A 15,636-nucleotide genomic window follows, 5' to 3' on the forward strand; every position below is an offset into this window, starting at 1 on the left:
GATTCTCTTTCACCTCTGGATCAGGAAAGTGAATGCATGTCATCAAAAAACGAAAGCTGTCTTTCATTTCTAAAAAACATTTCTAAAAAATGTTTTAACAAGATTATTTATTAGAGAGAGAGTGTGAGAGAAAGCACAAGCAGGGGGAGGGGCAGTGGAAGAGGGAGAGGCAGACTTCCCACTGAGCAGGGAGCCCAACACTGGGCTTGATCCCCGGACCCCCTAGGATCATGACCTGAGCCAAAGTAGAAGCTTAATGGACTGGACCACCCAGGTGCCCCTCAATGATCTTTGTTTCAAAGAGCACTTATCTTAACATGTGTAGAGCTAATCTCTAAAATAGATGCCTAACTTATGTTGTATATAGTAGTTGTGTATAGCAGTGTTGTATGTGGCAGTGATTTATGTTAGCATACATTATCATGGTTAGCAGAAAAAAAATAGAATCTTTGAAATTGGTAAGCTTGGGTTGAGACCTCAGGTGTGTCCTTTACTGGGTTGATTTGAACCTCAGCTTCTTGAGAGCTATTACTTACATTATTAGATTGCTAAAGAAAATTAAAAAATACATATCATAAAGTTTCCACCACTGCGCCATATGGTAGGTTTTATAGAAAGCAAACTTTTAACCAGATAACTTCTTTGTGAAATATTTATTTTCTTTCTCATTAAAAAAAAAAGTGTATGTGTGTGTGTGGGGGGGGGCAATATTATTCATATAGTTAAAACAGATCTGATAGGCTAAAGTATAGCTGATGTGTTTGTTTCTCTGGTTTTTCATATCTTAACTTTTGGTCAAGGATATTCCTTTTGATACAGCTAATTTCAAGGAATAATGAAATGAAAGTAAACTCTTTTCTTTACGTGATGGATATGTGCAAAAACCTTTGTACTGGTTTCCTTGGGAACAAAAGTAGGTGCAAATGCCTAAGTATAAAATGTGTTGAATTTTGTTCAGCATTTAACATAAAATGATACTTATATTTGCAGTAGGTTTCTCTTTAAAATGCAACCAAATGTGAATATTCCTTAGGGCCCCTTTGTAAGCAGAGAGAAAGAGAAGAGAATACATGAAGGATATACAGCTATGTAAGAGAGCAATGAAGGGGGTTAGTACCAGGAATGCAAAGTAGCAGAAAAAATATCATCTGATGCCCTGAACTCTGGAGACACAGGAGTCTATTCAAGTGGACAGCCTTGTACCAAGATTCCTTGGACAAACTCAGGTGTCATTAATAAGATGTGTCAAAGTATACTTTACAAGACTCCTGTCTATGAGACCCCCAAATGTAGCTCATAAGCAAAAAGGTCAAAGATTAAGTTGAACAACTTCTGATTGTCTTTTAATTTGAATTAATTTCCTTCCTTCCTTCCTTCCTTCCTTCCTTCCTTCCTTCCTTCCTTCCTTCCTTCCTTCCTTCCTTCTTTCTTTTCTTTTTTCTTTCTTTCTTTCTTTCTTTCTTTCTTTCTTTCTTTCTTTCTTTCTTTCTTTCTTTCTTTCTTTCTTTCTTTCTTTCTTTCTTTCTTTCTTTCTTTCTTTCTTTCTTTCTTTCTTTCTTTCTTTCTTTCTTCTTCTTTCTTCTTTCTTCCTTTCTTCTTTCACAAATTTTATCAAAGGTATATGTTTTAATGAACAAGAAAAGAATATTGCCTCATTATTTCTCAAACTTCTTTTTGTTTCTTCTGGTGATCATTTTTTTCCTCTATGCCTTTTAAAACATTTCTAACATACTCTTGCTGCTAATTTCTCCGTGGAATTGCTATTCCTTCTGGCGTTTCCCTGAGTCCCTGCCATGTATCACCACCCTCCATTCTTCCTTTAGCTGCAGCTGTTCTGTTGTCAAATCCAGCAGATGAAGATTATCAAACTATTTTCTCTCCTGAGTAAAGTTACATCACCCTCACCTCCTGCTCTTTGCCTATTTTGAATTAATTTCCTGAATGGCATAGGATTAAGTAAAAAAAAATGTTGTAATGAAAGTTTTTTATGTCTTCGTTTGTGATTTATAATTTGTTTGATCAAGTATAAAACTCAAAAGTGTAAATGTCAAGAGTTAACTGATACTGCTTAATCAGTCATTTCCAATTTTGATGTCAGTCTATTAACCTGCTGACTAAAAGGGCATTGTAGAGTATTAGTTTGCATTTGGTTTTAGAGTCCTCTATGATTTCTTCCTTAATAATGTTCACAGCAGTGTACCATTACAGCTTTTTGCTTCAGTTCACATTCTGATTGTTCTTCAACCTGTGTAATTCACAGTAGGAAGGGTAGTGTTGATTCAGACAAAATTTTGATCCATGCATATTGGCAGGCATAGTGTATGTATACTTTTAAAAAATATTTTATTTATTTATTCATAGGGACACAGAAAGAGACAGGCAGAAACACAGGTAGAGAGAGAAGCAGGCCCCATGCAGGGAACCCAATGTGGGACTCAATCCCAAACTCCAGGATCCTGCCCTGAGCCAAAGGCAGGCGCTAAACCTCTGAGCCACCCAGGCGTCCCTAGTGTATACTTCTGTATCATATCACAGTTGCCCCATTTTGTTCTTTTATATGTGGAACCAATTGACAAAAATATACAGATATCTTGGTAGTTATCTAAAAAATTTCCTACAGTATTGAATGTTTTTCTACAAAGAATTAAGAGTCTTAATAATTAGAGATAATAATTATATATTTGGTGAATTTATTTAATATAACATATCTTTTTAGTATTTTTGTATGTATAATTGTATATTGCATGCTTTTTACCTCCATTTTCTTATTTTTTTGATGTATATCCCAGGTCCATGAGGAAGTAAAAAATAATAGCCTCATTTTGCCCTGAGGCAAACCAAAGCCTAAGGCTATATTATTCATGATTCTTTCAATTCCAGTTGTCTAAAACTCTTTTTAGTTAATAGCAAAGAGAAAGCACATTGGCCTTTTAGCTTGTAATGTACAGGATAATCTGTCTTCAGATATCTTTGGATTCAGGTATACAAAGAAAGTTATAAATAGATTCCTCTACATTTCTCACCTCCTCTTTAATTAATATTGGCTTCATTCTCAGACAACAGTGCAGAGACAGCATCAAGGTTTATACCACCGGTACAGAACTCCAGGGCAAAGAATGCACCTTTTTCCCAAATGGCTCCCTTAAAAAGCCTTGTCACTTACCTGTGCCTGAAGCAGTGGTTGTTACCAGGTCTGGAACACCTGAAGCTAAGATATTGGGGCAAGGAATGGACTCCAGGGGAAGAGGTTCTGCTTCAAAAGAAGAGATGTTGAGGAGGCAAAACAATAGATTTCATCAAATTTCACATAACTTAATCAGAATCTTATTTTTGGTCTTCAGTTCCATGTTATTCTTTTAGTCTTCCACTTAGATGAGTCCTAATTTGACATGATATATAAAGACTCAATGTTAGGGAAATCTTTTAATATTTATCCTATAAAAAAACAAGCATATTCTAATGTCTGAAAGGAGATGTTAGGAATTTCAGAATGTGAACAAAGTATAATCTTAAAAAAACCTTGTGAGAATTCTGATTGACCTTTTCCCTTGATTCCACCATTCTTTCCAACTTTTGTTTTCTTAGCTTTTTCCCACTGCTTTGTTTTTTGAAGCTATGGATGTTAATAGAGAACTCTTTCAAACAATGACTACTTTCTAAGATAGTAGGTACTATTGCAGACAAAACTAGATACCCCCATACTGGTCTGCAAAGAGAATTATTAAGAATTTTGGTCTACTTGTTTGTTCCACTCACCTACTATGAATATCTCAAAGATCTAAATTATCTTTGATTTCTCAGTTTTATTGCTCAGGCTTATAATTGTGTTCGATGTCTGTAATGCGATAATAACATTAATCAATGCTGTTGAATGAATGAGTGAATCAAACTCTAAATCACTTAGAGACAAATGAAAAAAGACAATTAGGAGAGTATATGTTCATAGGGGAAAATAGATTCAAGAGACCTAAGAATAAGTAAACAAAGGCATTTCTTCATGGTACTAAAATAATAATTATTTAAATCAATGTATTTTCAATGTAGAAAATAATCATGTTAACTAAAATAGTGAAGAGATGGGAAGTCTTCAAATTAGGGACCTACGATACACTGCAAAATATGAGTATGCAAATCAGTCCCTATTATTTTCCTTAATGATTTTGTCTCATCTAAATTCATATTATGAATCGCTAACATACTTGGGAGTCTCACTCTTCCCTATAAATTATGACATAAAAAGCTTTATAGTTCACACTTTTGTAAATTTATCCAATTCTATCCTTACAACTCTATGAGGTAGATTACTATTATATTTATTTTAAAGATGAGGAAATTATGCTAAGAAAGACAAGATGACTTCCCATAATGACTAATGTAACAAAATTAGGCACTAAGTCCCATTAGCTTTCTATGAAAATTTTATTTTTTCACATTTCTATGAATAGTAACTGTTACAATTTTTTATAGAGTAATAAGAACAATACAAAAAAAACTCAATAAGAACATGAGAAGTTATAAAGTATATATATTAATATGATTTATTTCCATATTTATTGTTTTATTTTTCCAGAAATGTCTTCATTAATTTCTTCACTATTCTTCAAGTCATGCTTAAAATAGATCTAATTTGACTTTTGGCTTGGGTAAATGATATATGAAGTTTTAGGTTCTCAATTTTTTAAAAAATATTTTATTTATGTATCATGAGAGACACAGAGAGAGAGAGAGAGACAGAGACAGAGACACAGGCAGAGGGAGAAGCAGGCTCCATGCAGGGAGCCTGATGCGGGACTTGATCCCGGGACCACAGGATCACGCCCTGGGCGGAAGGCAGGCGCCAAACTGCTGAGCCACCCAGGGATCCCCATTGTCCTCAATTTTTATAGGCATTTGGAATTAGTATTCACATGAACATTTAAACTCATGAACCCAAATTTCTGGTGTATTTTTGGTTTTCTTATTTCTAGATCTCAATTTAGAAATAATCAGTTTGTTAACAACAAGGAAATCAATTTTAATTTATTATATCATAAAGAGAAAATATAAACAATATTGATGAATATAAATTTTTAAGTACAAGAAGCCAATTTGAGTCCAAATATCAAAATAATTGGATATATTGGAGCCTTGCTGGAAGGACAAAGGATACTTCCACTTGATATTGACTCTTCTCTAGATCAATAGTAGTTCCAAATGTAGTAAAAAGCAGCCGAGATTTAACAGGGCCTAAATTATTAAGGCTAGTGCATTGTTGCTAGAGAGTTCATTAACAATCCCATCAATACAGCGTTCTTCATGGACGTTAGTAAGAGCTTCATGGAACATTTTAAAAGAGAATGAGATATCTCAAAGGACTGATCTTAGTTGAAAAAATTTAATTAGCTAAGAATAATTACATTAGTTAAATGAAACTTTTAATTGAAAACCTGTTGGCATTTTCTAACCTGCTTCACAGATTCCTCTAATCATTTATATTTAAGAAGTGGAGAGTTTCTCTACATGGTGTTTGAGAAACATCTAAACATCCTGGAATTTGTATATAGATGTTCAAAGGAATTTAGTAAGTGTGGTAGTAAAAACAAATAGGATTTTCTGCTTGGGAAATGGTGCATTTTAAAGATATATGTAGGAAAGAAAGGAAATTATGTAGAAATATTCATGGTAAATACGTAATTCTTGGAAATAATGCAAAATACTTATCTCCTAAAGCTTTCACAATTGTTAAAATTCCATGGACTGAATTTCAGACCATATAACACTCTAAAAGCTTACAGGAAAATATTATCATTTGTAAAATTATTTTGTTGAGTGTTATTAAGAAAAATGTCATTTAGCAAGGGTTCTTACAAAATTAAAAACCTAAAATTGAATAATATAAACATAAAAGGCCAATGAAAACTCTTACTGTCAAAATTAGCATAGATCACATTTTAGATTGTATTTTACTAGTTGCTATTCAAAATAGGTTAACTAACTACCTCTTTGGGGTAGCTTTTAGCTTAAGCCAGAGAGCATTGGTTTGAAGAGACATAGATATTTATTCAAATTCACAAATTCACAAGGACATCAAACAAATCAATCTGTTAATTAATAATTATTTAGATATTATTATTAATATTAATATTATTAGATATTAATATTAATAATCTTTTACAGTTCCATGGAATTAATCCTGGCCCAGACCCATTTCTTTCTGAATCTCAGCAACACTATCACCCAGTGCTTTCTTCTTCACTTCATCTTCAGAAGATTGCTGAAACTTGAATTCTCTAACTCATCAATTTGATGGTGAAGCTGAGACCCATTCTGTTCTTTTCCCTTTTCTTTTTTATATCTTCTCCTTTTTTATATCTTCTCCTTTTTAGCTTTCATGGGTGCTGAATGCCATACAGGTAGCTACAAAAATTCATATTCATTTTAAAGATCTTTCATCATGCAGTTTTTGACATCTCCTTTTCAAATAATCTACAATAGAGGAATCTCTCTGGTCAGCTAAAAAATGTAAAGTATAGGCATATCCATATTTTTACTGTGTAAGAGGACACAAAAGAAGATAAAATCTTGGGATCTTAGTGAATGAATTTGGATCAGAGACAAAGGGTTTTAGTTTTCCTCTGCAGAGTACTGGGAAGCCAGGGTGGGTTTTAAGATGGATGGATACTTTAGCAATGAAGTTAAAACAACAAATAAAATATAATACAAGTATTAGAAGATTCTATTGGGCCATACAGTAATTGGGTAGAGTATGGAACACAGACAATGGATAAAAAAAGTGACTTTTGATTTCCCTTATTTATTAATTCATACGAAATGTTGATACTAAAGTTTATCAAACAAGCACATAAAGCATACAGAATTATGGGAAGAAGATAGATAAATTAAGATTATGATTGTATTACAAAGGCCAAAATAAAATTGGAGTGAAATCTAAGTTTCCTAGGAATATTAATGTAAACCACAAAACACCTTAAAATCCAAGTGGTTCCAGCCCCTCTTCTTACTGATGAAGAACCTGAAAACAAGAAAAAATACAAGGCAGATTTATCTGCAGTATATCTGTCCAACATTAGCCCTTCCTTTACTAATAAATACAAGATACTATAATACATTGCCATTTATATTTATTCTTAAATTCTATTATATTTCTCTATTTCTATATATTCTAATATATCTAGTCTTAAATTCCTTATATTTATTCTTAAATTCTAAATTTGTCAGGTAACATGTGTATATGTAGAGCTTTTAAATAGTTTTTTAAAAAAATATTTTATTTATTTATTCATGAGAGACACAGGAGAGAGGCAGTGACATAGGCGGAGGGAGAAGCAGACTCCCTGCAGGGAACCTGATGTGGGACTGGATCTTGGGACTCCAGGATCACTCCCTGAGCCAAAGGCAGACGCTCAACCTCTGAGCCACCCAGGCGTCCCTTTTTTATAGTTTTTTGTTTGTTTTGTTTTTTAGCTTTGAATCGTGGCATTGTATACACATCACATTGTATAGGGATCACATTGTTGTTGTATGATAATCTCCTTCTTGCTCCTTTCCCTTTCAGAACTTGGTCTGCCTTCTTGAACAGCATGAATTCTGTTCCCTCATTTAGGGTAACAGTGGGTACAGAAGGGTTGAAACATTATACTTTCTAAACCAGTTCCTTGTTTTGGATCATATCCATCTTGAAGAGATTACCACTCTTCTGGTGATCATCATCCTCATCGCCTAACACCTGCCTATGCACCATGTGCCAGAGACTGTGCACACTGCTTTAATGTATTATCTCATGCAGTCTGTGCGGTCCACGCAGCTGCTGGTAAAGAACTCTGTTTCAGAGTAGTACAAAGAGCCGGCAACAGAGAAAGCATGATGGCAGCTGCAGTGTAACTGGGAGAATTGTCTCTGACAATTGGCTCCCGACTGGGTCTGAGGGCATTTCTTCTTTAGTCCCCTCAGTTCAGTTAGCAGCCACTGCGCACCTGCTCTGAGCCGGGCAGAGTGCTGGGTGTAATGTGCCAGCTGAATGAGTGAACACCAGCCTGCCTTCCATGTGTGATCCTCACCCTTGCTCAAAGGGGTGGATGATTCTCTGTCCCATTTAGGCTTGTGCTGATTGCACAAGGGAGCTCCAGAGGTCAGAATCTACCCTTTCCCCACTGCCCTTAATATCCATACCTTTTTAATTGAAGAATAATATTTGTAACTGTTTTTCTCCTGGAACTCTCTGGTTTTTAAAAGTGATTTTCCTAACAAGGACAACGTAGGGCGGATCATCATTTTTTATGTTCAATTACAAAATGTGGAAACAAGGCAAAGGGGATTTAATTTTTTTCATTATTTGTTTTAGGTAAAGGATCAAGTCAATGAAAGAGCCAGAATTCATAAGGTTAAATTCCATTAGTTAGACATGCTGCTCTTTGTGCTGTGTACTATACTTCAGATGGGAATTCAGAAATGAGCAAAATCTGAGACATAGGAATTCCAGAATGGATCTGCCACCTGCCAGCTAGCGTTCAGATCTCAGAGGGGACCCTGCCTGCACTTATTTAATGGAAAGATAAATGTGTTCACGGATCTGTTACTATAAATTCATTTAGAAGCGGGACAGAGGCTGCACTCACATTCCTCCCAGGTCTGAGCTGCTGGCAGATTTGGTTCACTGTACCTCTGGGAGGTAATACATTCTAGCTAGGTGGCAAAGTGTGATTGTTATTCAGAGCTTCCTAATACCTGTTTCTTTTACAGTTCCAATGAACTTTTGGGTTGAATTTGTCAATTTATTGAAAAATGCTTTTGTACACATACTATGGGCATGGCAATGTATGGAGTACTGTGCAGGACATTACAAAGATAAGCATGGTTATTACCCTAAAGTTGCTAATGGTCTAGTAGGAAAGAAAAAGAGTGAGGAAGCATAAACAGTTTTATTAAAACTAGAATGTGCAATGAAGAAAGAAGATACAGATCAGTGATGCTTAGTTTGGGAGGATTCTAGATATTTCTAGAATAAAATGAAATCTAAGAACTATCTTTCCAAAAAATGCATGATCACTCTTTAATTTTAGATAGCTGTGCTGGAGTAAAATTGACATACTATAATCTTTCCATATTTAAATTTTACAATTTTATGAGTTTTGACATACATTTGTACCCATGAGATTATCACTAAATCAAGATTCAAACATATATCACATCACTCTTAAGAGTGATTACATTTAAATGTTAGTCATTACATACAACCTTCTGTGTATTTGGAACCCAGACCAAGAGCCCAAAATGGAAAAAGGGCTTAAGCAGAATGACACTGTCACAAATGTAACTCTTCTTGGCATAATAGAAAAAATAAATTGCAAAAGTTATGTGCCATGTTCCCCGAGTGAAAATTCAGTGGGAGGTACCCAAAACCCACACTACCTGAGAAGAGAAACGCTCTTCTCATTGGAAAGAAAAATAAATACTTTGGATAGCTTTTTTTTTTCCTGAGAGATCTTTAGTATTTCTGAGAGATTCTATGTACCAATATTCCTTCATAAGTTTATATGTAGTTCAGAATTGTTCATTTCTAGCTATTTGCTTCATATAAATAAAAGCTCTGTTTAAATTTTTGTAACTCCTATCTCTCTCAGAACTTTACAAAGGAGATGTTTAATGATGGTGATTATAGTGATCAAAAACAGAAATAACACATGCAGTCAACATGAACATGCTTGGTAAAACTGCTTAGTACTAAATGCTTCTGTAAATGAAATCTAAATATATAGAAATGTTTTGACCTTTCACAGAATCTATGATTATTCCTGCTTTTATATATATTGGGAAATGTTTCAATTATACATATAAAATAAAAAATATCAAACAATGGTAATTTTTGTTATGTGAAACTTTGGAGAGTGTCTAATTCCTCTGATTCTGCTATTATTTAAAAATGCATAGTGGACTTTTCCAGAGCATAAAAGAAATATAATCTGTTCTTTCAATACTTGAACCATCTCATCAGGCTTGAGGTTACTTGAGATAGATGGAATCATACTGGGTGACTAAACCAATTTCTGTGGCAATAGCTCAGCCATAAAAATTAGCCACTTGTCACTCTTTCACCTGCATTCCCCATACACACTCCATGCCTGAAAGTAATTAGACTAGATTTAAGATAAACCAGGCAATGAATTAGTGAGATGGTTATTGCATATTTAAAATGTATGCGGAGGTACTTCTTAAGATCTTTTCAAACCACCCATTTAGATCACTACAGTTTTATTGAAATATGTAAGACTACATCGCACAATTTTAAAGATTTGCAAAGCAAGTTTTTGGCTGACAGACGTTCTTTGTAGGTTAACTAACTTATTTTGGAAGGAAAAATAAAGTCCCAACTGCAGGGTGGTCCGATGAAGTGTCTCAAGTGTGCTCCTATTACTACTATCGATAGACACTTGAGCTAACAGTGAAGCATAGGATTTCTTAGATCTGTTGTACCTACCTACTCTGCGCTTTGCCCTGTATTCCCAGGGTGAAGAGATAGTTTAGCTTTCCGATAAGTGAGATCCATTTATATATAGCGAGTAATTATTCTTAAAGGAGAAAAGAGGACAGACTATTTTATCTTCATTGCTGATTTTCTTTTCTCTGCTTAGCTTTTGTCTTTGTAGTTTAGGATGTGAATGACTACAAGTGTATCTAACTCCTTCCTCTGGATTTTAATAACCAAATTGTATACATGTTCATTTTTAATTTAATAGGTTAAATTGCAGTTATGTTTAATCCTGAAGCTTTCTTTGGAGGCAGCTATGCTGTAAAAGAAAAAAAAAAATCTTACTTGGGAGCCAAAGGAACATTTGTTTGCATCTGAGCTCAGAAACATACTCTCTTTGGGACCTAAGGACATAATTGTCTGGTGTTCAGCAGAGCCTCCAAAGATAGGAGACCTGATGCTATCACTTTATCCTCTATTGCCTTTCATAGTTGTGGTACGAATAGGCTTAAGACGGCAGCCCGGGTGGCTCAGCGGTTTAGCGCCGCCTTCAGCCCAGGGTATGATCCTGGAGACCGGGGATCGAGTCCCACATCAGGCTCCCTGCATGGAGCCTGTTTCTCCCTCTGCCTGTGTCTCTGCCCCTCTCTCTGTGTCTCTCATGAATAAATAGGTAAAATCTTAAAAAAAAAAAAAAAAGGAATAGGCTTAAGAGAGGTAGTTGGGTATGATAGTTCAGACAGTGAGTGTAAGAATTAGGGCTTGCCTGAGTCTTGTTTCTAAGTCTTATTTCTGCCAGAGACTTGTTATGATAGTTTGGGTAGTAATTCAAAGAGCCAAGCTCTGCCTGAATCTTGTTTTCTGAGTCTTCTTTTTCAAGGTGATGAGACCTTGAGAAAATTACTTTGACCTTGCTAAGCTTCAGTTTCCTTCTTTCTAAAACCATAATAGTAATATCACCTAAAACATATGGTCTTGGTAGAATTAAATGATACAACGCAGGTAAAGAAACTGACTCAGTTGTGTAGTATTCTGTAAGCATGCAATATAATTTGATAGTAATAATAATATTATAAAAATGATTAAGCAGTTAACCTGTATGCCTCTTCTACTTGTTTCCTCTTCTCTTCCACCCCTCCCTTTTTTTCCCTCCTATTTTCCATCAAGAGGAAAGTCAAGGCGAGGGACTATAAAGTCAATATGAGAGGGTGGAAGAGCAGCTGAATCAATCTTTACAGTTTAGGGTTGGGAGTAAGAGATGCCCCTTAAGCCTGATCTTGAAAGACACTCCTAAGACCTTTTCCTTTTGAGAACCCCCTGAGCAGCCACTGCATAGAAGAAATCTACTTCTTTCATGAAATCATTCGAGGTTAGTGTTCCTAACTTCCTAACCTATTATTGACACAATCTCATACATAGATGTATTTTTTTCTGAATTTATATTTGTCCATTCTCCACAATCTATACATTTCCTTACTATGTAGTCCAATTTTTGGTATGTATTTACTACTTATCAAAAAAATGAGGTAGATTAATACATTCAAGTACTCATCAACATTTCTTGTATTTCGTAACTTTAAAATCATTTAAACTATTTTGTTTTATTAAATGTAGAGCTCTGAGCAAAAAAGCAGAGAGAAAGATGTGAACTGATACATTGTCTGGATTCAAATCCAGTCCCACCTCTACATGCTAGGAGCTTAGGCCAGTTACTTACCTATTCTCTGACTCAATTTTCTACCTGGTACCAACTCAGTGATTTCCAACTGGATAATGGTTACAAGAATTTGAAGGGGATGATTTAAAGATAATGATTCATACATAGTAAATACTAAATGAGTGTTAGCTAATACTATTAGTAGTATAAGACAGACTTTCAAGCATATGCCTTCTTTTTTTTTTTAAAGATTTTATTTATTTATTTGTGAGAGACACACACAGAGAGGCAGAGACACAGAGGGAGAAGCAGGCTTCATGCAGGGAACCCGATGTGGGACTTGATCCCGGGACCCCAGGATCATGCCCTGGGCCGAAGGCAGGCGCTAAACCACTGAGCCACCCAGGGATTCCCAAGCATATGCATTCTTGTGAAAATAAGAAAAACATTTTTGAAACATCAGTTTTCTCACAACTCTTCAAAGGTGAAAGAATTTGCTTGTGTATAGTTTGCAAAGAAGATAGTAAAGCTGAGTCCGACAGGATAGCACGTTTTAATGGTAAATAACTCCATATTATTACATGGAACAACTAGTCTAAAAGTAGGACAAAGATAACACTCTAAACTGATGAAATTATCAGAGAGTAGTTTCAGAAGTTCTCTGTATCACTTTTCATAAAGCAACATATTTTAAACTGGAAGTTCAGGAAGTAATGTGATCAGCAACTTTTTAATGACTTACAATACTTTTTCTCTAGTATTTATCTTCTATTTAATAAATATTATCTTTCTTTTATAATTTCATGTAAGATTACAGATCTCAAATAGTTTTGTTTTATTATCAACTAGTGTGTCCTCTGATCTTGATGCTGAAACTATATACCAAAAACAATTTTTCAAACTCTTAATTTGGCAAGATTCTTTCTTAGTATTGTCATTTTAAGTAAGATACTATTCTAGGATTTTCATATAAGTCATATAAGACCATGCAATTCAGTAAATCATGGCAGGGTAGTACTAATATCATATTTATATTATTTTAGTTATTTTGTGGAAATAGATAAAAATTTTCATCTTGAGAATTATTGAATGACATTTAGCAAAGTTTTAAAGAAACTATAGAAAATAAAAAGAAAAAATTAAATTCCATAATTATTAACTTTCAAGTATAATCATTGGTTTCATTTTAGGATATTTTCTTCTTTTTGAAAGAAGAATCGTGCTGTTGTTGATATAACATCTAATATTGTGCTTAAGAATACTAGCTCTGAGCAGAGAGGCTGTTTGAGTCTAAGGCCTCTCCACCTGTTAACTGTGGCTTGGCTTAGTTACTTAACATCTCTCAAACTTGGTTTCATCATTTGTAAAATGGGAACATTAGTAGTGCTTTTATTAAATCATTATTGTGAGAATTAAATAAATTAAGTAGCACATATGAAGTACCTATAAAGATATATAATGGCTTATGCTGGACATACAGCTCTGTATAACCTATTTTTACACTTAACCTCATATCACATGCAGTTTCTCATCTGAGTATTTTTCAAAACGTGGTTTTTAGTAGTTATGTAAAAAATATCATTGTAATTTTATTGTGTCTCCTTAGGTTTGAACATTCAGTATTTTTTAAAAAATAAGTCATGTATGTAGCTTTTGTTCTCTCTGATTTGCTTAGGGCAAATTTCAGAAAGAAATTACTAGGTTAAAAAGCACATGGATGTTTTTAAGGCTCTTTTGTGCTGCAAATTGCAAAATTGCCCTTTATCTTCCCTCGAGTAGTGTGTGAGTGTTCATTGCTCTATACCTTTGTTAACAGTGATTTTTTAAAAAATTCATTTTGTTTTGAAATCAAACGTGTCTTTCATATCTTGGTAACTGTTTTTACGACCACCTGTGTAGCATATAAGGTATGTCCTCTGATGTTACTTCAGGCCAAAGACAAATAGTCTAATCCTCAGGCTCATGATGTCTGCCTGTATCAACTCTGTGATTCCAGTTCCACTATGCAGCCATCAGCATATGAGAAAGTAGTCAGCTGGTATTTACAAAATGAAGGTTATGAATCTGAGCTATATTCCCCAAAGATTTATGAACTATAAAATGGCATTATTATTATGTTCCGTCATTGCATTGTGCTCTTTAGCTGCCTTCCATTTTCTGTGGTAAAGCTCCTTAGGATCCATTTGCATGAAAGCTACTGTGTGTACTCATTTTGTATTGTATTGTGGCAAACGCTATAATCTACAGGGTTCCTATTCATTTTGGAATTCATTTCACAGCTCACTAATTGTGTGAATGAGAAGAGGAAATATATGCTTTTATTCCGAAGCATGCCAAGCAGATGGCCCAAAGTTCATTGCTAGCAGTACTGTCGGTGTGGTCCTCTTCTGTAGGTAGTGAGCCTGGCATCGATCCGTCACACACAATGTGAGGGTCCATTTAACACAGCAGTTGACAGTCACTGAGCCTCTGGTTGGTTATGACTTATAAACATTTTATTTTTTATCATCAACTTCTAAAGTGGTCAGTCATTTTGAGCAGGTGCAAACACAGTAGAATTCATATTTGTTTTACTTGAGAAGACAAAATGAACCTTTATTCATATGGAAATTTGGGGAAAAGAAAACAGTACAGGGGACTAAGCTTAGTTTCTTAAAAAGGGATTAATACATGTATGGAGATTCAAAACTGTAGCATCATTTCTGAGATTGAACCTTTTGAAAAATTAAGTTGAAGAAAAAAGATTGTGGATTATATCTAAGCCTTTTAGGTGAATCTCCTTTCAAATCTCTTGTTCTTCCTGTATAAGGAAATTGTTTATTTACTTTTATATGCAATGTGTAATTTATGTAACCATTCTAAATGTTCCCAATTGCACTTATCCTGTGTGTGTGTGCATATGTGTGTGTGCATATTGTGTAGTGAGACAATCAAATAGAGCCAGAGGAGATGACAAAAAAATGAAATAATGAATGTCTTCACACATTTCCTACTTCAACAAGGATACTAGGACAATATGAAATTGGATTATTACTTTGGGAGATGGGGGTAGGTCCAATATTCTAATAGAGTTGAGGTAGTAATTTGATCACAGTATCTTATTTAAGAGAAACAAAGCATCAGAAATACCTACATGAAAATAAAATGAGTGTATATTTCTCTCACTCCTTCCTTCTTTCTCCCTTTCAAAACCTCCTACTATGGGTTTCACTTGTTGTATTGACTCCATATTTCCTTTTTCTTGGCTTTCAGACTGATGCTGCTCTAATGTATGATGCCGTGCACGTGGTGTCTGTGGGCGTCCAACAGTTTCCCCAGATGACAGTCAGTTCCTTACAGTGTAATAGACACAAACCCTGGCGCTTCGGGACCCGTTTTATGAGCCTAATTAAAGAGGTATGTCAGGAGAAGCACATATGCCTGGTCTCTTTTGTCCTCAAGGTGAATGAATTGAGATTATTTCAGTTTTCCTAACAGGTGACCTTTTATTTTTATCTTTTGAATTAAATTTCCT

At 34.7% G+C, this 15,636-nt stretch overlaps 1 protein-coding gene across 2 annotated transcripts in view; it reads left to right on the forward strand.

Moving 5' to 3' along the window:
• Positions 1-15,636, forward strand: part of GRIK2 (glutamate ionotropic receptor kainate type subunit 2) — a 1,061,838-nt gene that overhangs the window by 793,907 nt on the left and 252,295 nt on the right. For both annotated transcript variants that reach the window (XM_038554811.1, XM_038554812.1), the window contains one exon: positions 15,375-15,518. In XM_038554811.1, coding sequence (XP_038410739.1) covers positions 15,375-15,518 — 144 coding nt within the window. The remainder of the gene's footprint in view (positions 1-15,374; positions 15,519-15,636) is intronic.

Source organism: Canis lupus, chromosome 12 (assembly GCF_011100685.1).
Source record: "Canis lupus familiaris isolate Mischka breed German Shepherd chromosome 12, alternate assembly UU_Cfam_GSD_1.0, whole genome shotgun sequence".
Taxonomy (NCBI): domain Eukaryota; kingdom Metazoa; phylum Chordata; class Mammalia; order Carnivora; family Canidae; genus Canis; species Canis lupus.